Raw genomic sequence first — 24,189 nt, 5'->3', positions numbered from 1 at the left:
TCCAGCTCTGTGCCCACAACAGAGCTCGCTTTCCTCACCAGTTTATTAAGACGAGACGCATCTATTATGTAACTTACATTTTTAGCTATCCACAATGCTACCTTAATGTTTTATATGGACCATAATAGATGTCCATAAGTAATATGCAATACGTGCACTAATATGAATTTCATAGTGCCCTGGATAGGTGTAGCATGCACCTGACCTCTTCGGCACGACCTGTTTCATTGGGAAAAGAGGTACAAAGCAATGCTAGCTGCCGTTAAATACGTGGGAAGAATAAATCCAAATCGTGTCTAAAGCCCCCAATGAGCGGTGTCTTTGTTCTTTATAAGCAGACTTGTTGAGAAACATTACAACAATTTCAAGCATTTACATGTACTTCAACCTCGAAAACAAAACATTAAAATTCAAGCATTTTCAAGGATTTCGAGCACTAGTAGGAACCCCGATTAGCCTTTTGCGCTAATCAGTACCAAAAACGTGGATCTTAGGTTCAAGAAGGTTTAGTTGATAAAAATTCCTGATGTTTAAAAAGTATCTCAATGGGTTACATGCAATGTTCAATGCTATGTAAATATGCCTGAGTGCATATGACACAAAGCTACTCCAGCAGAAACGACACGGCAGGCAAAGATGGAGAAAAGCTCCGGGAGGACGTTGTCAGAGTGTGCTGCGGAGAAGCCAGTGAGTGCTGAGGCAGTAAATTGGCATTGTGTAACGGGATACCGCACATAGCTCCTTTTGCAGCCTTGATCCCTGCTGCCATTCCACGAATAGTAAGGCTTTTGTCTACTTCTCAGCGAGTGCCCAACGACCCGTCTGTGTCGAGTCTCTTTCAGTCAATCAATATTATCTGGATTTACACCTCTGAGCCATCATCTCATCTCGCTCACCTCACTTAAACCTTTTATGTTAAAACTAGGAAACAATTATTGTGATAGTAATCATTCCATGGTGTTTAAAAAATGAGGTTCACATCGCTGTTTTCTAAACATATAAATCATGTTTACTCAAAATGAAAATTAATAGCATTTGCTAATCACTCATTTTGGGTTAGAGGGGAGGTAGACACTTATTTTGACTTTAGTGTTCATGCACACAACAATCTATGGTCACTACTTGATTTGAGTGATGTATTTGATTATAAAATAGGGGTGAAATTGTAATATTATTATTCATTTAAAGAAATTAATATAATTTTCAGACTTCCGACTTCCGGAATGTAAAATAACTGCTCAAAAGCCTCTACTCAACATAATGCCGTTTGCTGTGCCTGTTGTGGTTGGTTTTGATTAATTTCTTACTTTTTATTGTACAGTGGCCATGGAACGAGACTTTAATTTCAATACCGGGGGAAAAAAATGTCGAACCAAAACTTGAATCAGTTGGGTGTATTATTTTATTCTTATTAGTTGTCTTAACACTGCGACTTGCTGGCAACCAGTTCAGGATATCCCCTGCCCACGGCCCAAAAATGGCTAGGATGGGCTACAGCACCCCCGAGACCCAACTGAGGATAAGCGGTGCAGATAATGGATTGATGGAGGGTTGGCTGAACACTTGATTGACCAATTGTAGAAAATGGCTCGCTCTTGAGGTTTTGACCCATTGTTAGTGAAACAATTAATTAAAAACAGGGTTTGTATACCTTTTTCTTAGTCAAGCACTTTTAAAGGACTTTCAAAGCCAATTATCCAATTTATCCAGTACCATTATAATAAAAAATTCGGTGTGAATAATGTATTTTGTAAAGCCCCAAATTGATCTACAATTTACAAATGCGATATTTAATCTTCCGTGCGCATTTATCAAGACATGATTTTTAGATCTTTGCGCATAAATATTTTTTTGAGACAAATCCTTTACTATATAAGTTTTGGGTAAAATTTAGCTTATATTTTTAGTTGCAGGAAGTTCTTTCCATTACAATGTACCACTAGGAAACGTGATCTTGTTTTTTTGCAAGGCCAAAAATAAATGTCCTTAATTGATACATAATCTTTCCATGAATACACATTTTATTGTGCCTTTTTTAGGTGTATGATCTGCATTTTTTTATATAGGTGTAGCGTGAACCTGTCCTCTTGGGCAAGACCTTTAGGGGGCGAAGACGCTTTATAGAACAATGTCGTAGAAACTATAGTCAGCTTCCGTTTATCATGAGCGAAAAAATGCAATGGCAAAGCGAAGTCACCAGAGAGCAGTGTCGGCATTATTTTTAAGCACAGTTGTTGAGAAAAATGGCAACAATTTCATGCATTTACAAACACTTCTCCCAAATACATGCACTTTTCAAACTTTGAAAACACATTAAAATTCAAGTATTTTGAAGGATTTTAGGCACCTGTATGAACCCTGTAAATTGTTTTCCCTATTTACTTTATGTGCTCTGTGATTGGCTGGCAACCCGTTCAGGGTGTCCCCTGCCCACTGCCCGAAGATAGCTGGGATGGGCTCCAGCACCCCCGTGACCCTACTGAGGATAGGCGGTATAGATAATGGATGGATGGATGGATATTTACTTTATTTCCTACCCGTCACAGAGCTTGCAAATGAAATGTAATTTACGGATGGGCTTAATTGTAAAGACCACTTTAACAACTGATGTTTTATTTTAATAATCCATGAAAATCGAATAAACAGATCATGTGAAGATGGCGACTTAAGAGTCAAAATACAACGGTGAAATAAAACTGATTATTTCTTTAAATAAAATTAAGTCTGACTGAATTCCAAGAATGACTCCCGGGACCCAGCCTGTTGCTTGGATTGTGTCATTTATATTGGAATTTAACCCCTTAACGTTACTGTTAAATTTGCCTAAAATCCCAATCCAAGGTCTACCTAAATGCTGTTGTTGAACTGTTTGGAGAATCTGGATGGTTTTGGTCCCTTTTGAAACGTAGCACTCTGAAGTTTTGTTCCAAACTGAAATAATCACTACAAGTGCTACTAACATTAAGTATTCTTCTGTAAGTTTGAACACAGAGAAATAAAAGGTTTTTATGTTCGACTGAATTTATTTTTTGCTATCACAAGCCTGCAAAAGGATGTAGCACGGGCATCCTAGCTAAAAGACAGCTGGGACAATAGCATGAAGCCTTATCTGGTCCGAGGTCAAATTTGATCGTTAATTCAGAAAAAACTAAACATTGTATTCTACAAATTTTTCTCAAGGTATGTCAAAGCGTTTTCAAAAGTGGTCATTTTGAGCCAACCAGGTTAAAGCCCTAAAAACTAGGCAGCCATGTATTTTACTTTGGTAAATTTTGAGACATTGTGAAAAAGTTGTAAATGTGTGACTTCTCTTTCCAGAAGTCAATCCATGATTGTGCACACTTGCACGTGATAACAGGTAAAAAGCGATCCTGGGTTGCATTTATGTGTATTTTCGGCTCTGATTTGAATACAGCCCGTAAAATTACATACAATTATGTTAAGAATTCTATTGGATAACCAATGTGTCAATCAACATTTAGATCACTCACTTTTGGCAAAACATTTTGAAGCCTATGTAGGTCATGGGTTTTTTTCCCAATACAAGCCCTCATAGGTTGTCATAGGCTAAAGGCCCGGTCACACAGCCTTTCACGGGCGTATCGCGGCTGAATCACGGCCAGAAATTTCTGCCCGTGAAGCAGACGCTGTTGCACGCTTTGAGATCGCGATACAGACGCGATACACCCGTGCTTTACACACGGTAAGAAATTCACACGCGGTTGGCCACGCGAAAAAGTTTTGCGCTGCTCAAAAATTTAGACCACGGGTAACCGCAGGCGGCACAGCGATGCAGCCGCGGTTACCCGCGATAAGGACGCGGAACAGTCGCCGGCCATTTTTGCACATTTTCCACCGCGGGCAACCACGGGCAAAAAAAAAAAAAAATCGCAAAATTTTACCCGCAATACAGACGCGAAAGGCTGTGTGACTGGGCCTTAAGGACCGTAAAAAAGGCTTGCAATCGGCGGATAGTGGTGTTAAACAAAATATTGAAAATCATTTAATGAGTCTATTTGTTTTTTAAGGGGAATTATCAAGAAAAATGACCCGATTACAACAAGGATCGTCAGAAGATGCAGGAATGCTTAAAGGGAGATTTTTTTTTTTTTAATCGGTCGGCATTATTTTGGTTCTGGAGTAAATATTTTACAAGGTAAGATTGACTGGAATGGTCTTGGATGTAACGAGTCAATATTTGCGGGGAATCCCAAAATCAGTTGACTACAAGAGCATGTTATTTGTGATCTATAGTTTTCGAGTTTGTGAAGATTTGTGATGAGTACGTTTTAAAACGGTCATCATATCTTGAATCCCAAGAGTGATATGTGGCATTTCATATTTCAGTGACTGGTGACACGGTGACGACATGACTGTTTTTTAACAGTCTGACGTCCCATTAGTGGGCCTTTAGAACGTAAGGGGTTAATCTGAACAAACCGCTCAACTTTTGTACCTGAGGGCCGCTTAAAAAAAAGAGAATACAAGGTCTACTCTTTTTTTCCTTTCTCGGTAATCCAACAGTCACACCATTTTATTTGTATTTTTTATTTTTAGGGATTTGAACAGAAATGCAAAATATTTTCTATTGGGTTACTATGAAAAATGTTCCTTTCAATTTGCGAATCGTTCATTTGCATCTTTGGATTGTTAATAAAGCTTCACGTTATACAGAACAATTATTTTTTGGGGAAGAAAAATATTTTTCAGTATGTGCTGTGGGCAACTGAAATGTGGTGGACAAAGGCTGCCAATCGCCCCCAGTTCCTATTTTAGACACCCACGCCAGATTCTCAACTGGCGTGTCAAGACCCAAAAGTAGGTTGTGGCCCCTTTTTTAGTGGTTCCCAGGCCTTTGCCTTGGCAAAAGAAGAAAAAAAGAGGGTCAGTTAAACTCCTTAACAGTAGATGGCGATAATGTTCAACTCAATCTCTTCTACCTGTTCAGTCGATTGGCGCGATTGACAGGGACCACATTGCATCATTGTGTGATTTTGTTGGTTTGTTTTCTCTTTTCTGCTCATAATAAAGGGTCCCAAAAAGTTAGTCAACATGGGAAGGAATAGTGGAAAACAGTGACAACAATGGTGGAGTCGGACCAGAAAACAATTGCAAAATACAAAAATAATGTACAAGTGTCTGCCATTAAAGCTATGCTGGAATATTTCTTTTTTTATGTGGCTATCATAAAGCAGTTTTAGAAAGTCGCTTATGTGCGATCTCGACTTTTATGCGAGTTTATACTTGAGGTCATTTTGGTTTTGCCCGTCATTATGTTTTTTTTGACGAAAAGGCGAATATATTCTACCATCTCTGCTTTAACTGCAAAATTCTTTAATTGAATGAATTTGAGAAGTTGTATTTTTTTCTTGTTCGGGTCACAGCTGGTCATTAGGGTCAAATATTACATTCATAATACTACATATTACCTCTTGTTTTCTTTTATTGATGTTCACTATGTTTTGTATACTGTTACCTAATGCTAAATCTATTGCACCCTTGTCATCCTGGAAGGGGGATTACCACTCGTGAGGCCCCTTCTAAAAGTCCCTTATTTTCCTCGTGCTGAGGTTTTGAGTTTTTCCTTGCCCGCATGTTGGTTTTAAAATGGTGTAATTGTAACCTGTGCAGTCGCTTGAGATATTTTGTGATTAAGGGGTATACAAATAAATGTAACTTGACTTGATTTGAATAGTGCGTACTGAAGTCAGACCAGTTTCGAACCAGTTTAGTAAACGTTGACATATCCTCAAAAGACATATATAAAAGATCTAGCACTGGCAAAATGAAGCCCATGTAAATTGTGGGCTAGTTCTTTATTTTAGGTACACCTCAGCCAACATTTAACTCCCAAAGAGATCGCTTAGTCATCTGTTGTGGCGTCCAAAAGCCTGAGCTCATTTTTCCATTCCTGCTTTTTAGCAGTGGGACAGTTAAATGTCATTGTTTAATATTTCCTGCCTTTCTGCAACTCAAACCTCTGTGGAGAGGCTCTGTGGACGCTGGGCAAACAAGACACATTCAGAAAATGCTTTTTCTTTCCCTATTTTAAACAATGTTTTTGTCCTGTGTACATAGCATTCACACGCGTGTGCATCTGTAAAAGGTTTCGATCGATGGGGCTGATCTGATTATGCGACGGCTGGCAGATCAAACACAAGAAAAAAAAATCTCTCTGCTCGGGGCCAATCAGGTAGAACAAAACAGAAGTCTGCTTCCCACTCAAAGCGAACACAGCCGCCCCTTAGAACCTGGAGGCTCCTATTACATCATCTTCAAAATGAAGGCTCCCACCCAGACGACAACAAACATGCATACACTACTGATTAGGCTCAACTTGATGGTAAAGAAAAAAATACAACTGAAAATGGAGTGAATGAATATTGCATGTAAAATGACAGCCAAAGATGAGACCTCGTTCAGAGTAATCATTTTTAAATGTCCTTGTTAATGCATTTAATTAGCGAAATATTTAAATTTCAAAATGTGTTTTTTTGTGATTTATACCCTGGGTCCGTAACCTTTTCTGCACCATGGACCAGTCTACTGTCTGACTATATTCTCAGGGCTTGGCGCAATTATAACACGAGTAATAATAACAATAATGATAATTTAAGCCTAAATCCACTGTGTAACGACTCGATCAATAGGGATCTTGATGACATGAAAAGGCATTAGATTTTATTTCATCATCATACTACATATTTTTACTCACAGTACTACGTTGTACAACGTTGCTTTGTCTAAACTCTTTCCCATAATGCTCCATTACAACATTTTACAATGTGGCACCATGAGTAAAAAAGGTGGCATCTATCTATCTTTATACCAAGATGGTATGATGATGAAAAAAAAATGTAATTCCCATAACACGCACTCCTGCATCCAATCTACAATCCAAGTAGCCTATACGGCGCTCTCCATGTCACTGTCCGGGTTTGATTCCAGTTGTATTCAAAGCTTCGCAAATAAGCTCAGCGATATTTTTTGACTGATCAATTATAGCTCATTTGTGATGACATACTACTTTAAGACCTTAGACATACTACTGTAAGACCTGGCTAAGAAAAAAGTCACAGTATAAGCAAAATTTAGGCTAATTAATTTTCTTCCTGTGCTGCCCGGTACTAAACGACCCAGGGCCCGGCTACCTGGCTCATTGCTAGGGTGGAGCTAGCTGGCTGCTCTTTAAATCGCTTCTTGCACTGAAAGGAGAAGCCCCCCGATTTTTCTGTACTATTCTGTAATGACAATAAAAAACATCCATTCAATCATTCGTCGCCATCTCAGTGCACTTTATAGGAACCGATTATTTTGTTGCCTTTTTCAGACTGCAGTTGTTGTATCAATAATATTTATTCCTGGTCTGTGCACACATTTTGGCTGCTGACCTCTGCATGCATTTCCCATGCATCACAGTAAATTCTTAATGAGCGGCATGTGATCTGCTGCATCTCTGAATTTGAAGGACCAGGAACATTTGGCATCTTGACATCCGAGATGATTTTGTTTCAGTTATCCCCTCAAAATGTAGCAAATGTCTGTGACAGGTGACTCTTTATTGGATTTTTCTTTCCACATTGCCTATTCTTTCAATTTGAGCTTATTGAGATCTCAATGATCATTGTAGATTTTTACATAGGTTTTTTTTGACTTACTCTAGTTTCCTAATTTTTCCCTGAATTTTGTCCAGTCTCTTATCAGTTTTGTCTTACCATTGCTGTATTTAAGTTTTATTTTGACATGCTCGCCATTTATTCTAATACATGACTTGCTTCGTTTGAACACATGGAAAGAATGGAAAAAGACAATTTGACCAAAAGAGTATGTAGTGCAGCAGTGGTAAATGGAATGAGAGGAGGGCCAAATATGTTTGGTCGGATGGATGGGGTGACACGTGCTCTGGAATTGAGGTTGATTAATTTAATGGATGCAAGAGTGCTTGCTAGGGATAAATGTGTATGGCGAAGGATAGTAAAGAATGACTGATATTGACGCATATGATGCGGAAGGGGTAAACCAGTGAATGCTGTCGTGTCTCACTGCTGATAAAGGGTGCATCTCACCGCTTGTTGTGCTGTGGCTTAATGTTCGATGTCAGGTTGGGAAGAGCAAATGAGTAATAATGTTTGGTTGAATGTGAGCGTGTTCCTGACTCAAGCCACCTCCCACGAGGGGGATATGGCCTTGGTCACATTCTATCCACACTGATACATTTAAAATGTGGACATCTATTAGTAAAACAAAGGGAACAGAAACCTCACCTGCGGAATTCCAGGCCGATCCAGCCAGTCTGCATAAATTGTGTCGAGCGTTAGGCCTTTTCTAGAACATAACGGAATAAGAGTTAGTAATTCCTTTAAAATTATCTATTCACTCACCAGAATTGCCCAAAACACCTCATGAAGGTAAAGCTCTGGGAATACTATGCCTTTAAGTTGACAGCAAACTTTGGGGTTAATCATAACACTTTAAACAAAAGATGGGGCGTACACGCAAGAGCATGCCGAAACAATGAAGTGAATATAAATGTATGCCGACGAGAGTAAACAGGAGGCGCGTGCAGCCGAGGAAGTCCAAGCACACACGCCATGACCTCAATGTCTAATAAACACATACGTGGAGACAAACATTCCAAGAGTGTTCGTAATCGTGCGGGTATACAAAGAACACACAAAGGACCACGCTAAATACAACACATTCCACATCATTATTCCTCGTATGTGCTTGAGGGGAATTCCACACTTTGTTAGCCGGAACCATTTATAGCACATTAATATGTGTCGGAGAACCCGTGAAAAAAGTTATTTTCTAATTAAACCTTTAAGTCAAACTTTGGAAGAAGATAAAAATGCATAATGCATTACATTGAACATTATTTCTATGTTATAAGACAATGCTAAACATTTACTTAACAGATTTACATATACAACCGGCACAAGGGAAAACATTAAAAATACTGCATTTTTTTTCCTCTTCACCCCATCAGATTTATTACAGAGTTCTGGTTAGGTTATTCTAAAATGTCTGTAAAAATAATTATTGCGCAAAAATTACAGTTCCTCTGGGCTTCTTTTACACCCAGTGTTCTCGATTGCCCGCGTCCCTGCGTCCTAGACGCATCATTTTTGCTGGGGACGCATAGTGTCAAATCAACGTGCGTCCCCAGGACGCAACTTTTTTGACACAAAATTGTCATTATTACCCGATTACTTTTTTTTTTAAACAAAGATTTACCGCACGCCAAAGTTTTCGTCAGGCAGATCCGCCATTGTTGTTTTGGTCTTGCGTTTTGAGTTTTCGTGTGCACGCCGATCTCGGCGCTTCGAGATCACGTCATTGTTGTGGTGGTTGTCGTTGAGGGAAGGTGAAAATCAACACAAAATTGGTAATTTCTTCAGTGTCAGTAATAAGTCGAAACATAATGCAGAAAGTGATAAAAACTGCAATAATTCCGGCAAGAAAAAACGGCGGAGAAATTCATACCTGTCAACCTGTACGCTTTTGCCGTACAAAGTACGTTTGTTATGCATTTTAAGACGTGTACGACGTACAAGAAAATCCGTACGGTTAGGAAAAAAAGGAAGTATAAAAGAAGAAAATAAAAAAAAGAGGTTTGTGGTTATCCCTTTAATCGGTATATTACCAACAATAATTTAAATCAGAAAATGAATTAATAATTTGAATAAGAAAATGTATTATTCTACTTAATTATATTTGCATGTATTTTTTCCTTCTACGGTGAGCGTCCAAGCTACTTAATTTTTGAACCTTTTTTATAATAAACCTCATTCATGTCGAGCAACTCAGTATCTCACAACAAAATGTTAATTAACAATATATATGATATACCGAAACACATGTACAATATAACATGTTAAACTACATAAATAAACACGTTTGAAAAAAATATGGTGTAAGATCATTTTGTAAGGGAAAATACAACATTTTGTAAGGGCATGGAGCCGTGGAGGTTGACAGGTATGGAAATTATTTGAAAGATCGCGGAGGCAAGGAAAACACGTGTGTTCTAGCGAACGATTCGACGAAAGAAAATAAACAAAAGAATTCTCCTAGCAAGAAAAGGACTTTTCTGCCAAAATGGACTCAATTATATTCCTGGTTACGTTATAAGGAGGATGATAATGGATTGGACCTTGAGAAGGCATTACAACTGTGGCAGGACAGCAAACCACGAAGAATATATGAACTGAAAGATCTGAAGTGATAACAGCTTTGTATTACCAATTAACTGATGATTAAAACTGAATGAAAGTATGGATTAATATAATTATTTCAACAATATTATTTTGTATAATCTACAATATTGTTGTGAACTGAGAAATCTTGAGGTGATAACTGATTTGTATTACCAATAAACTGTGATGATTAAAACTGAATGAATACATAGATTTTTATTGTATATTTGTCACCGATTTACAATTTCAACCTCGATAACACTAAATTTTGGGGACCTATAGATCTCTGTTGGGACCCATAGATTTTTGAGCATGCGAGTCCCAGGGACCCATCACTTTTCAGGGGTAAAATGAACAACACCTATAGTGAACTTCCACATTTCTATGAAAAGAAGAAAATATAATCTTCCCAAATACTTTATTTTACAAAGAATGGACGTTTCTCAAAGCCACGGGATTTATCTACTGTACTTGTACGTGTATAACAAACATTTATTTGGACCTAAAAAATATCTCAAAGTTTGGTTCCACGATAAAAACATGTGGTTTTACAATTGGAAGAGTGATTTCACATGTTTTTTTTTTTTTGGGCGGTGTAGCATGAAAATGATCAAAGTAAGAAAATGCCTGTTTCAAATAAAGTCCAAACGTCAACCCAACCCCCAAAGAGATGAAAAAAGAACCTGTGTATGGCTTAAAAATAAATCAAAATGGCAAAAATTGGCTAGGACTGGCTCTTCCAAATTGAGGAAAAAATGTCTGGCATTGAATGAGTTAAAATTCAAGTATTTCAAGCACCCGTACAAACCCTCCACACATGTACATGACACACAAAAAGGCTTCCGATTTTATTTCATTACAGTATCATACCATTTTTACTCATAGTACAACATGTGATTGTTTTTAGAATGGAGAAAAAAGAAATTCATCCTGAAAGATATGAATAACTACAAAAAAGCATGAGGGGGGAACGAACTCTTTGCTGTATCTGATGATGGACTTAAAGGGGTTGCACGTAAACACAAATAAATACCGTAATCATGGTTTAAAATCTCTAAGTTAAGTTTTTTTAACCTAGAGCAGCTAGCATATATTTAGGACTTTTGCAAAACTTGCTCTTCAAATGTCCTCGATGTTCAGCAAGGATAGGCAACTCGTACTATTGCATGGCAGCACACCCACACTATTCCATCATCTCTGACGCCAGCAGCGGCCGTTGTGTCTTGTAATTGTAGACTAGGGCTTAACTTAACGAGCAGTTAAGGGTTCTTTGAAGTTTTTTCATGGATGCATGCGAGGGGTAAAAGGGAAAAATACTCCCAGAGATGCAGTATTTTGAGTTACATGGCATCATTAAAGCTTTAAACCTAGATTTAAAACATTTTAACGCAGACATGTAAAATTATCAAGTCTAACCACAATAATTGTGGGAATATAGATCACAAAGTTACACAAATGGGAATAACTGATTTGTTGCCAGTTACGAATTCCATTCTTACTACATCATAGACATAAGGCACCGTTTTCCACCCAACCAAAGCAATTTTCTAACTGAAGGTATCTCTGAAAGGCGCTATACCAGGCGTCTCCAACCTTTTTTCGAGCTACTTTTCATTACAAATTAGCGCAAAGGGCACCCAGTTTGATATGAATTTCTAAAATAACAACTTTTCGTGTTATTACTGTTATTACAAGGTGAATTATTGTAGACTCAGTCAACTACTAAAATAGTAATTTTACTAGAAAAACAAAATGACCCAACACCATTTTCAGAACCTCTCCACGAGTAATTTAGGTGTTCTTAGGGGGCTACCTAGTGCGCGTAGATTACACATTGAAATAGTCAAAATATATAGGGCAGAGTGCCAGCTACAGTTTACACTTACGGTGTTACACCAACAGACTTCTTTCTGTCTGTAAGTCTCTATGGAATCCTGTATATGGAAGCTCATTTAACACTGTATGCCAATGTATGTCACTGTTAAGACTCTTAGATGAAAACCTACAGAAAAAAACGTAAACACCCAAATCACCAGCTTAGCACGCAGAGCAATTTGATTGGGTGAGCCGTAGGGGTGGGCTTGCACTTCGTTTAAAAAGCATTATTTACTAACAACATGACAGTCAAAAATATCCTCAACAATCTTAAGTAAGGCATATAGGACACAAGCGCTGGAATTATTATTATTTCATAGATTTCCTCAAATCTTCAAACGTCACACAGTGAAAAAAAATTGCTTTTGCGTGGAGAGCGGGTTTGGTGGTTTTGTGTTAAAATATATGAAAATATGTTTAAAAAAAAAAAAAAAAATATATATATATATATATATATATCCTCATATATATATATATATATATATATATATATATATATATATATATATATATATATTCCTTTCATGAATCTGAGTCAAATAGGTTCCCAACAAAAGCATGCCAATAAAACAAAAATACACTTTCTTCAGTAGCTTTAGAGAATATGACTAAGCCCCAAACTTTGAAAATGTATTATGGGTTGAAGATGTTTGAGAAAATATGGAACAAATGTGAATGCCTCAAAAAGGTGACCTGATAAATTATCGTTACACATCCGCCAAATTTAAATACTTTCAATCAATAATACAGTCACTATAACCGTTACTCTATTGTTCGTAGCTTACCAAAGTCTTTATTTGGCTAGCGGTGGTAATGCTAGAGTCCTTAACGCCCCACTGCAGGTGTAACTGGGGGCCACAAATGACTGTGGACACTTTAATGACAGCCCGACACAGAAGTCCAGCAAATCACATTTAACAAACCAGGCTGTTGTGATTCAGATATCACCTGTTTGAGGTAGGGAGTGAACAAAATAATGGCTGTGCACAAAATAATGTTTATATATATATATATATATATATATATATAAAGAGAGAGACAGAGTGAGAGAGAAAAAGAGAGAAAATGTCATTCATCTAAAAATGATAAGAACAGCTTAGTTGCTAGTTGAGAGATCTTGCCTCATGGGAGTTTATCTCAACCCATGCTCGGTTTTGAATACTTGTTTAATAAGATTTCGTTCATTATTAGGGATTGATTTCCTGACCAATATACTGATAATCAGTATACTCTTATTTTCTTAAAACATCATACTCAGCCCTGCAAATTGAGTTAATTGGTCGGGCTCAGGCTGGGTTAGGCTTTAATACCCATAGGCTTGGGGTCAGGTTGGATTTTTTTCAGGCCAGATCTTACCTTTAACCTGCCAGTACCCTCATTACAATGTTCAATAATGAATGACACTTATAATAGATAAAAATAATTAATTATTGTTGAGAGAATACTGTTATTTACATCTCTCAGAGTTGATCACTTCATATTTTCGATAGACTTGGCGCATTCTCAGTACTAATCAGTGACTTCGTTTACTGTGTGTGTTCTTCCCCACTTCATTTTATGTTCCACTCTTTATTTTTATGTTCAGATGGTTTAGTGATGTACGCCACAGGGAAGGTTTGTAACATGAATGCAGCAAGTGCCCACTTACATCCCTCAATGTGCTTCTTTTAGTGGGCTGTTTACTGGAAGAGACACCAGACCTAAATATTGACTATACCCAACTTCCTCTCTTTAATTCAATCAATCTCTCCTCGTCAGGAAGGCACATAGGAGAGACGGACAAAAAACAACAGCAGCGCCGAGAGCAGACGGAATGGTGTTGAAGGCTGGAGGGGCGAGCGAAACTAGCAGACGGATTTAAGTAAGCGAGGCAAGACGAGGAAGAGCGAGACGGGCAGTAGGAGAGGTTAATGAGGCAATCATGAGAAATAGAGAATTGAGTGATTAAGCCAGTGCTAGAGAGGAGGCTAAAAATTAGAGAGGAGGAAGGCAGGAGGGGCACTTGTCTTTTTACACTTCAGTTAATACTGGAGTGGATGAGACTCGTGCTTACAAGGATTGATGTTGGGGCCCAGTCTTCACTGATCGGGATCAATGAGAATCAAGGCCAAATCCGGCCAAAATCCCTGGAAACAAAGTTCTTCTTTATAATCCTAAATTACTAAAAAAAAAAAACAAATAAAATGCATCCAAACGCACCACACCCCGATTTATTCACTAATGTTTATTAGGGCAGAAACGATTAGACGGCGTCAACAAAAAAATGATGATAGAAATTGTAGACAATATATATATATATATATATATATATATATATATATATATATATATCTTAACTCATCAGCTGCACCGCTTATCCTCAGTAGGGTCGCGGGGGTGCTGGAGCCCATCCCAGCAATCATCGGGCAGTGGGCAGGGGACACCCTGAACTGGTTGCCAGCCAATCACAGGGCACATGGGGACAGACAACTCACTCGCTCATTCACACCTAGGGACAATTTGGACCGGCCAATTCACCTGAAATGCATGTTTTTGGTATATAATGTATATTTACCAGTATTTAATCTCTGCTGAAAATTGCAATATTGTCTCTGTTACAAGTGTGAACATACTGTAAACATACAGAAACGGCGGCTTCAAAATTATTTCCAGTAGTTCAAAATGTGAAACTCATTAGTTCAGTATTTTCTAATGATGGAGATTACATCCATGTTGGGGTGCATCGTTTGAGGTGTCATTATAAAAGTTAAAAGCTAAATATTTTCTTGACTATGTATGGGGTAAAAATGCCTAACTGAGTTCAAAGGGCTCTTATGCTTTATTTTTGATTGCTCCCATTAGCTCTTATCTTACTTTTAGCAAAGCTGTTCCGTGGGGAAATCATTAAGTAGGAGGAATAGGGTTCGCCGTGGTTTTTTTTTTTTGGGGGGGGGGGGGGGTCATTTTAGTAAGTGTAGCATGAAAACGGTGAAAGTAAGATACGCACTTACTTGAAGTAGAGTTCAAATGCCAACCAAAATCCCAACAAAGTAAAAAAAAGATGAGTTTATTCAAGCGTGTCTAATAAATGAGCAGACCGAGGTTGCAATGACAACACAAGCCAGGAGGTGGCGGCAGCGAGTAAAAAAGTTCCAATTTATGTACAGCTCCATTAAAGAAACTCCACTCTTTGTTTGTTACAGTTTAATCTATTACATATCGACTCAAATACATAGCCAATACCAAAAATTTTCAATTCATTCAGCTGCACTACACACCAATTCACACCAATTAAATTGGAAGGAAATACATTAACATGGGAGTCAACCCCAAAACCTTTTCTTCACAATAACAAATAGTCCATGCCAACTAGTCAAAACACAGCATTCTGGTTATTATGGAGTTTCGGGATATTGACTTAAGAGAATATTCGACCTGTTCTGTGCATCTCAAATGATGACCATTTTCCAATTGCTGTTGAGTGAAGATGATATCACAGTTGGTCTGGACTCGGGTAACAGCAAAAAACAGCTTTTAAAAAGAGTTGAGCTCAGATTGATTATCTCCTGAGCTCATTCGAACTGCGATGTCATCTTTAGTGGACGAGAACACGTGGTAAGGACGATATTGATCTTGATATTGAGCAACGATAAGAGCATGTAAGTTGAGCTACAAACGACAATGTACTGTGAAGAGCATATCCTAACCTAGGGTTCTGGAACAATTTTGACTCAAAGAGCTATGAAGGCGAATTTCTTTTTTTTTAGACCCATGCCACATGTTTTAAGACAAAATTCAACAAAACCACCAAAACAGCTCCCTAGACAAAACTAATTATTCAGCAAATTTTATTTTACTGTGTTAAGTTCATGCTTTGATAAAATCTATGAAATAATAATGCCAGAGCCAGTGTCCCATGTTAACGAATATACCACTTAAGACGTGTCTCTCTCCTGCACTTACTTAAGATTGTTGAGGATCAATTAGACCGTCATTTTTTTGTTGTGAATAATGGTTTTAAAACAACATGCAACTGCAAACAAAAATGATATGAATGTATTTAGGGGACGGCAAGGCAGTTGTTAACGCGTGTGTGGCACAGTTCTGAGGTCGTGGGCTCAAACGTTCCTGTGTGGAGTTTGCATGTTCTCCCTGTGCTTGCATGGGTTTACTCCGGCCACTCCAGTTTCCTTCCACATTCCAAAAATATACATGTCAGGTTAATTGGCCGGTCCAAATTCTCCCTAGGTGTGAATGAGCGAGTAAGTTGTCCGTCTCTGTGTGCCCTGTGACTGGCTGGTGACCAGTTCGGGGGGGTCCTCTGCCCACTGCCCGAAGATGGCTAGGATGGGCTCCAGCACCCCCTAGACCCTACTGAGGATAAGCGGTGCAGATAATGGTTGGATTGATGTTTTTAGGGGAGTGCGCTATTTGTACAGAGATCCACCCACTCCTACCGCTCAGCCGAATCAAATTGCTCTGGGTGCTTGGCTGGCGTTTACAGGTGTAGTCAGTTTGTTCTGTGAGTTTTGTTCATAATGTGTGCCACAGTGAACAGATTGTTCGATGAGTTTCTATATAAAGGATTCCTTGGAGACATACAGCAAAAACTGGGTCTGTTGGTGTAACACCGTGAGTGTAAACTGTAGTTCAAACATTGCCCAATATACAATATAATGGACCAAACAATTGTCTTTCTTTATTGTTTCAGCTTCGCATACACTAAAAGTAGAAAGTCACAGAGAGGATTGCTTTAGCTCTTAATTCATCTCGAAGCCAGATGTAATCATAAAAAGAGCCAAATCTAGCTCGCGAGCCATACGCTTCCAGACCCCTGTACAAACCAATAGTTAAAGTAATACAGATTATATGATGCTCTATTATCCCTCATTTTTTATCTCTGAAAGTTACTGAAACAAAGAAATATTTACACGTGGCCTAACATGGCGGTCAAAGACATCATATTTTGCAAGAGCGAGAACTCAGCTTAGCTAAGACACGAAGGATCGTGTCCCTGAGTCAATTATTCATGAATCTACGCATTCCCCATTAGCACTTCATGCAAAGTACATACCTTTCAAGGTCAGGAAAGCTACATAGCAGCATTTGCAGGAAATCCTGTCAAACAACAATCAATAGAAATGCATGCATTAACAGACATAAATAGGACCGTGTGTAAGGCATTTCGTTTTTTTTTAGCAAAACTGTTTAAATAAGGGCCATTAATTAGACAACAGAATCCAGGTCGACTGTATCAACTACACACTGTAGCAACTCAAACAGGTGTGGTTGCTCAGAAACGATTCATACAGACACTTGCCACTTAACTGTTGCACTGTCACAAATTTCGGAGGAAAAAAAACTATTGTAACACAGTGACACTGGATTTAGAACGCATCAGAATCCAATTAATTTATGGAAATAACACTGCGCCTGGGAGGACGGGTCACATTAAACGGTTCAAATCGAAGCTGAGATTTGATTAACAAGCGCGGAGGAAAATGCGAGCCACCATGGAGATTCCCAATTAATGCCATCGAGTGGAAATTACGTTCTTAAACTGGAGGCCTACCTGAGATAAGATGAGTTGCCCGTGGTATTTCTTCACAAACGATCTAAAGAAGTGGATAAATTGTTGCTCTCCTACGTGACTGGCCAGGAACACGAGGAGGAAATACCCCTAAAAAATGACAACGACAAATAATTAAAACAATTATAGGGAAAGTATCCATTCAAATAATGCATGTTCTTTACATAATGGTGATAAGTAAAGATGGAGTCAAAAACAACATAAAGAGTGAGAAATATGGCCTAATTTATAAGGAATTATGAAACCATTTTCTGAGGCAGATAAGCAATTAACAATGTTAAATTAATTAGGTAATACATTTGAAAGTAATAAAAAAGTTTAGTCATTCATGAGCTAGAAAACATAATTATGACAGTCAAGCACTAACAGTTTGTTGGAAAAGTGATTTGTGAACAACCAGTGGTTACTAAAATAGAATAAAAAAGATTGAATAACCGAACAAATTCACAGGTCATAAGTCATAGCACTAATGACCAATATAAATTTCAAATTTGATAAATTTATTTTTAAAAAAATGGACCTATGTAGGTTCCTAGGCATCTCGTCATGTACTAACCTGAAGATTTGACAATGGCCTAACAAAAGTTGTTGTGCATGTTTATTTATCTTTTTAAAAAATGATTCATTTACACTGAAACATGATCATCTCGTAAGGTTTCATTCTGCCAGCAAATATGTAATAAAAGATTTGGCAAATTAACACTAGAAATAGCAGGATTCATTGGGATAAATTACGTTCTACAGATGCTGCCAGAGAATGTAATTCTGAGAAACAATAAAGGTTCTCTTTCTTAACTAGCCAGAGGTTTTTTTTACCAATCTATCTCTAAGTCAGATTTCTGAGTGCCAACAATACACACTGTCCTACAGCCAGATTAAAAGAAAAAAGTTATTAAGGTATATGGAAAAACAGCTTGATGCTCTCATATTCTTGTGATCACAACTTGGTTCAACTCCATTAAATTATTCATTACCCTTTTTGAGTTATCTTACCTTGAGGTAGTGGACTTGTAGGAAGGACTTTTCTGGTTTCAGGGCATGTTTTACTTTGGAGGAGCCAGATTCATTGACCAGGCCCGTTTTGTCCATGTTGGGTCTGCAGAGGGACAAATAGACAAACAATGCTCTCCACAGTGAATACAGGCCAACACCAATACTAGTGAGATATGGACTTATTTCAGAAATGTGTGCAGCAGAACAGAAAAAAATCCAATCTAAAGTAAAAATACAATGTCAGCAGCATTAAATTCTACAACTCAGCTCGTCTATTCAGCGGTTAACACCTTGCTGCCATGGTTTTGCCCAAGGCACACTGCAAATTCATAAAATAAAGCTACACTGTGTTTATATGACCTCATAGAAATGTGCTGTTTTCATTTTATTGCCTGTGACTCACTAGAGGCACATATAACACAAGAAATCCACTCCGTGAGGATGCACAGGATAAGCTAGTGCTGGACATTTCTGTCACATGGACACAAATCATTCCTTGGACCCCCGTATAAAACATAAACAAACACCTACAAACCCAATAAATCCCAGGGAAACAGTGAGTGACGTGGGACGTGGTGCAATGATAGTTCCAGTTAGCCTGTATTGATCCAGCTGAGCAGATTAACTCAGTGTGCCAATAGGAAGGCCTTGAAGGATGGCCCCGCTGCCAAATCGATGCGGCAGGCGCCTGGCCAACCAATCGATGCGCACCTCCATCCCGAGCTACCACTTTTCCACCTCATGACAGGGGTGTCAAACAAGCACACGGACGGATGACTGAGCCCAAAAATCATGTACCCTAAAGCTTGTCAGGGAATCAACTAGCTGGACATGGATCTTATGCATGTTTTAGCAGTATCAAATTAATGATTGCAAAATAAACTCCAATTAAAGAAAGCAACTGAACAATGACAACTTTAAAATGCAAACAGAAAAGAAAAATAGAAAAGTACATTCAGTTAAGATTTTGTTTATAAATCTATAACTGAAAAACCAAGGGTGGTGTGTGTGTATATATATATATATATATATATATATATATATATATATACACACACACACCGTGTTTTCCGCACTATAGGGCGCACCGGGTTATTGGGCGCACCCCCAAAAAATAGTTTTTGGTCCTATATCTTCCATATATAAGGCGCACCGGATTATAAGGCGCTACAATGGGAACGTCGACAAAACAGTCAGATAGTTCAGTCAAACTTATTACCCCCTTAACATTCCGAAAGCTTGCAAAGAAGCAAATACGTGTCTCAGACATATACGGAAACAGTGTCTGTACGATGTCACTCAAATGCATCGTTCCAAATATCATTCGGAAGGTTAAAGTCTTGGGATTCAAGAAATGCCAACCATTCCTTAGTTTCTATTTTCTTTTTCGCTCGCAACTTTACTGTGCATACGACAATAAACACTTGGAATTGAGTTTAATTTAAAAAAGACCCATCACAGAAACATCGATATCACTCTGAAACAAGATACTGGGAAAATATATAGCCGGAGTAGCTCACCGAAGTCGTTGCGTTCAATAATAATGTGCAACCATGGTCCTCTTATATCCGTGAGTGTAGTAAATCCAGGAGAGTAAAATATTTACAAATACAAAACAGTAAAACATGTTTTATCTATGCCGTAGACAACCAAACAAGCTATTCACATTCATCTTTTTCGGCCAATTGCAGGCTTTGTTTTGCCCCTTTAGCCTATGCGAGCCTGTAAATGATAAAAAGGATCCGCCTCCTTTACCTCCGAATAACTTTAGCCAACAGTGATCGATTCAAATGATGATTGACACATTGGCTGGGAAATGAAACGCCGGCATATGTATCCCAGCATACACCGCGGACGACTTCGCCTGCCCACTGACCGATGATGACTGAGATGGGCTCCAGCCCCCCCGCAACCCTACTAAGGATAAGCGGAGCAGATAGTGGATATACACACATATATATATATATATATATATATATATATTATATATATTATATATATAGATATATATACATACTTTAACTCTTTTAATATTTCAGGATTTCATTTTCATTTGTTGCATAAACAGTGTATTTTCTGTATTGATTTATTGACTTTGACTTCACTGTTTTGTGTATCAACGATTTCAGATGCCAGCTGTGGCCAGTTGTTTATAAGAGTATATTGAATGCATTAGTCAAAGCTCCATCATCTGTTGTTGTTATCATTTTTTCTGGAAGGTTGGATTTTTTTAGAATCTTAGTTTATTACGTTATATATTATGTTCCATAAACTTTTCATATTGGTTTTGTTCTTCTCAATCGGGTCCCTGTAAAAGTTGTTTTCTGACAGGTTTTTATTGTTTGTCACATGCCTTTTTTCATGTACTCAACTTCAGACTCTAGTGTACACTTCCAAAGAATGGTTTTGTATGAAAGTAATTTCATATGACATGTATTAAATAATAATTTGGTCACGCATGGGTTTGGTTAATTTGTCCATACATATAAGATATAAAGGGGGAATGTTGATCATGTACAGTAAGTGTCCAAAAGTGTCAACAAAAATGTTACTTACAACGATTACATAGTCCCAAACTCATTTCTGACATACTCTGAATTTTAAGGCATGTTCAGACCCATTTTTTGGCATCTTTGTTATTAATCTATTTTGTTTTTTCCCCAGTATACTTTTTTTTTTTAGAAGGATAAGTCACATGATCTAAATTAAATCTGAGGGTGAGCAGAGGATGTGGGAGAAACCGATAATGGTTTGCTTGTTGGACTGAGAGAGGAAGTCATCAGCTTCCTGGAATTTCTAAATTTGACAGGACAACAGTTGCGAGCAACTTTCATCATGGATCTGGGGATGTTCAACTCTATATATGTGTTGAGGTCCGTCATACAAATGACACCAAGTGACCTGATATGGGTTTTTCTAAAAATACAGTATTCCGGTTATGATATTTGAATTTTTTGCCAAGTTGCTGTCCGTGCACTTCCATCCCTGCAGTGCCAACATGTGTCTGCTACTGCTGATAAGATGAAACAGACAGCAGGTTATGCGCTATGCCTGTGAAATCACACAGCTACGGTGAGTGGAATATATGTGGAAAGTGAGTGTAAGGCAAGGACTATAAGCCAAAGAGCAACTGAGGAATGATACTGTTAAAATAACAAACTGTATTCCTACAAAACGTGCCGTAAACACATTGAGGGCGTCACAATGTAAGGGAAAAAAAACATTTATCTATCACAACTGTCTTACACAAAAGATCTCCGTGCTTGCCACTGTCCAGACCTGGCATGTACTGCCATGTAAATCCCTGTCTTTCTTTGTTGGAGATGATTTACTGCAGCTTTAAGAGGAATCAGTGCTCCCTGCTTTAGGAAAATCGCACAATAGGGCTGTGTATTTCAGAATAAATGCTTCTCTTATCTGCCTTGTAGGCTGTATGTGCGAGAGAGCGGCTGTGTGTGTCGATTTCTGTGTGTGCATGTCGCCATAGCCACGTGTACACCTACCTGGGTGAGTCTGAGATTGAGCGACTGAGGGAAAGCGCAGGAGGAAATCAGGAGCTATTACTGACAGAATTTAAAGTCAAAGGGACACATGCACAGACACACGCACACCAACCCCGCATACACACAAGAATGGGTTTATAGCACCGCAGGCCATCTCCTGACAAATTACGCTACGTTGACTGTGGAAACCGGATAAGAAGAGCAGTGCTCCCAGCAGCCCAGTAAATCAGCAGGGAGAATAGTGTCTGGGCTGGGCCACCCTAAATAGAACTCATCTGAAAGGCACTGATAAACACAGGCCACCGGCCGCACGCTGCCGGACGTTCGACTATTGATTGTGACCCACTGAACTTGGACATCCTAGTCCGACATTTAGCTTTAGTAGGCGAAGGAATGCTCCTTGACTTTGTTGCACTTCCCATTCTTTGAACCCACGGCATTTTATTCAACCTTTCCTCTGCCAGCATAAATAGCCGGCATGAGCATTTGCGTCTGGTAGCCCTGTTGTAGCAATACATACACAGTGAATGGGAAGTCTGTTCATTGGGCGGAATCATTGGGAGACAAGTTGTTGCTCTCCAACCTTCTTGTGACCTCTGTGTTCCATTCACACCTAAGGCGGCCCTTTTGTCAAACAATCAACCGTGACGTTTACAAGATAAAAGAGTATGCTCGAGTGAATTCCTGAGAATGTTTTTTTTTTGGGTCTTGTTTATTTAAGCCTGTCAGCTGCAGAAAACCTAATCCTAATGCTGCTAATTACCCTTTGGTTGTCTGTACGTCTCATCAAGGAGAGCACCCTGATGTAGACTGCCACATGGACACTACTCTAAGCTTAACCCTTCATTTGTTGAGTTGCAAAACATAACTCCTGAACTAAAAAATCTGATTCATTAGTTTTCCATACAATTTGTCCTCAGTATGATTGAAGGTGAGCTGAGGCCTATCCTATGGAGTAGGACACAGATTATACCTTGGACTTGCCAGTCAATTGTAGGGCCTGAAAAAATATTCAAACTCACATTGACTTCCTTGCACAATTAGATAGATGAACATGTCTCTGGAATATTGAAAATGACCACAGATTAAAAAAAGACATTCAAGCACATTAAAATATGTTGGTAAGTGGAAGTAACAATTTGAACAACCAGATGTGCCAACTACTTAGGGCTATAAGAAATATCTGACTAAATTACAGACAGTCCTTAGTTCACGATCGGTTCATGTCCGTTGAGCAGCAACATAACCCATATTTGAATGCTTAAATGTAACTTTTAACTTTCAAATATGTGTAGGGCTTTCGGGGTCTCATTGGTTAACAACATTTATGTTTAGGGGCTTATTAGGGCCGTAAATGTTTTCATCCATCCATAAATGGAATGGACCCATAAATATAAATGCCATAAACCGCTGCAGCCAATTATGTCACTTAGAATTTTTAAAATATCAGTTAAATTGAGTAACTTTTTCATTCTAAGTGATGAAGCATGTTCACACTTTTCTGGAAACTTCCTGACGGCTTGTTCATTACGCATTTCCTGGAACATCTAAACCTTAAAAGCATGCACCTTCACATACTGAGAAAGCTTATGCAATTTCATCAGAATTCCAGTCCAATCGTGTTGAAATAAAAAGAAACTAAGATAGGGGACTGAGGTTTTTTCTCAACTTTGCCAGGCAGAGCGAACACTGAGAAGTGTGACACAGCATCCAACAATCAAAAAATACCAACACTTGCTTCAAGGATGGTGAAATGTCAAGTGTTGAACTTAAATACTGCATCCTGCTACTACCTCAAAAAACAAAATAATTTGGTAAATGATTCATTTATGCGAAAAAAAAATCTGTACAATTCTAGCTTTAACAAGCAAGGCCGATAGAGCTCGGTCTGTTCATTGAAACACTGCTCAACAGAGGGTAAAATTGACTACTCTAGTGTTTGCATTATGCTCTGACAGGACATTATTTGAAAAGTGACACATTTGAAGTTAATGCCATGCAGAAGTACAATCAAATCAATAAGGGGCTGACACGTTGCTGCACAGTGTAT

The 24,189-nt window shown here is 38.4% G+C and overlaps 1 protein-coding gene across 4 annotated transcripts in view; it reads right to left on the bottom strand.

Moving 5' to 3' along the window:
- Positions 1–24,189, bottom strand: part of aopep (aminopeptidase O (putative)) — a 109,298-nt gene that overhangs the window by 49,604 nt on the left and 35,505 nt on the right. For all 4 annotated transcript variants that reach the window (XM_088336136.1, XM_088336132.1, XM_088336133.1 and 1 more), the window contains 4 exons: positions 18,637–18,739; positions 17,626–17,733; positions 17,128–17,171; positions 8,265–8,325 (listed from right to left, as the gene is read on the bottom strand). In XM_088336136.1, coding sequence (XP_088192262.1) covers positions 8,265–8,325; positions 17,128–17,171; positions 17,626–17,733; positions 18,637–18,739 — 316 coding nt within the window. The remainder of the gene's footprint in view (positions 1–8,264; positions 8,326–17,127; positions 17,172–17,625; positions 17,734–18,636; positions 18,740–24,189) is intronic.

This window comes from Urocampus carinirostris, chromosome 5, assembly GCF_059441175.1.
Source record: "Urocampus carinirostris isolate Australia breed hairy pipefish chromosome 5, RoL_Ucar_1.0, whole genome shotgun sequence".
In the NCBI taxonomy this organism is placed as follows: Eukaryota; Metazoa; Chordata; class Actinopteri; order Syngnathiformes; family Syngnathidae; genus Urocampus; species Urocampus carinirostris.
Note: the sequence above shows the minus strand (reverse complement) of the source record. Positions and strands in the feature narration are given on the sequence as shown.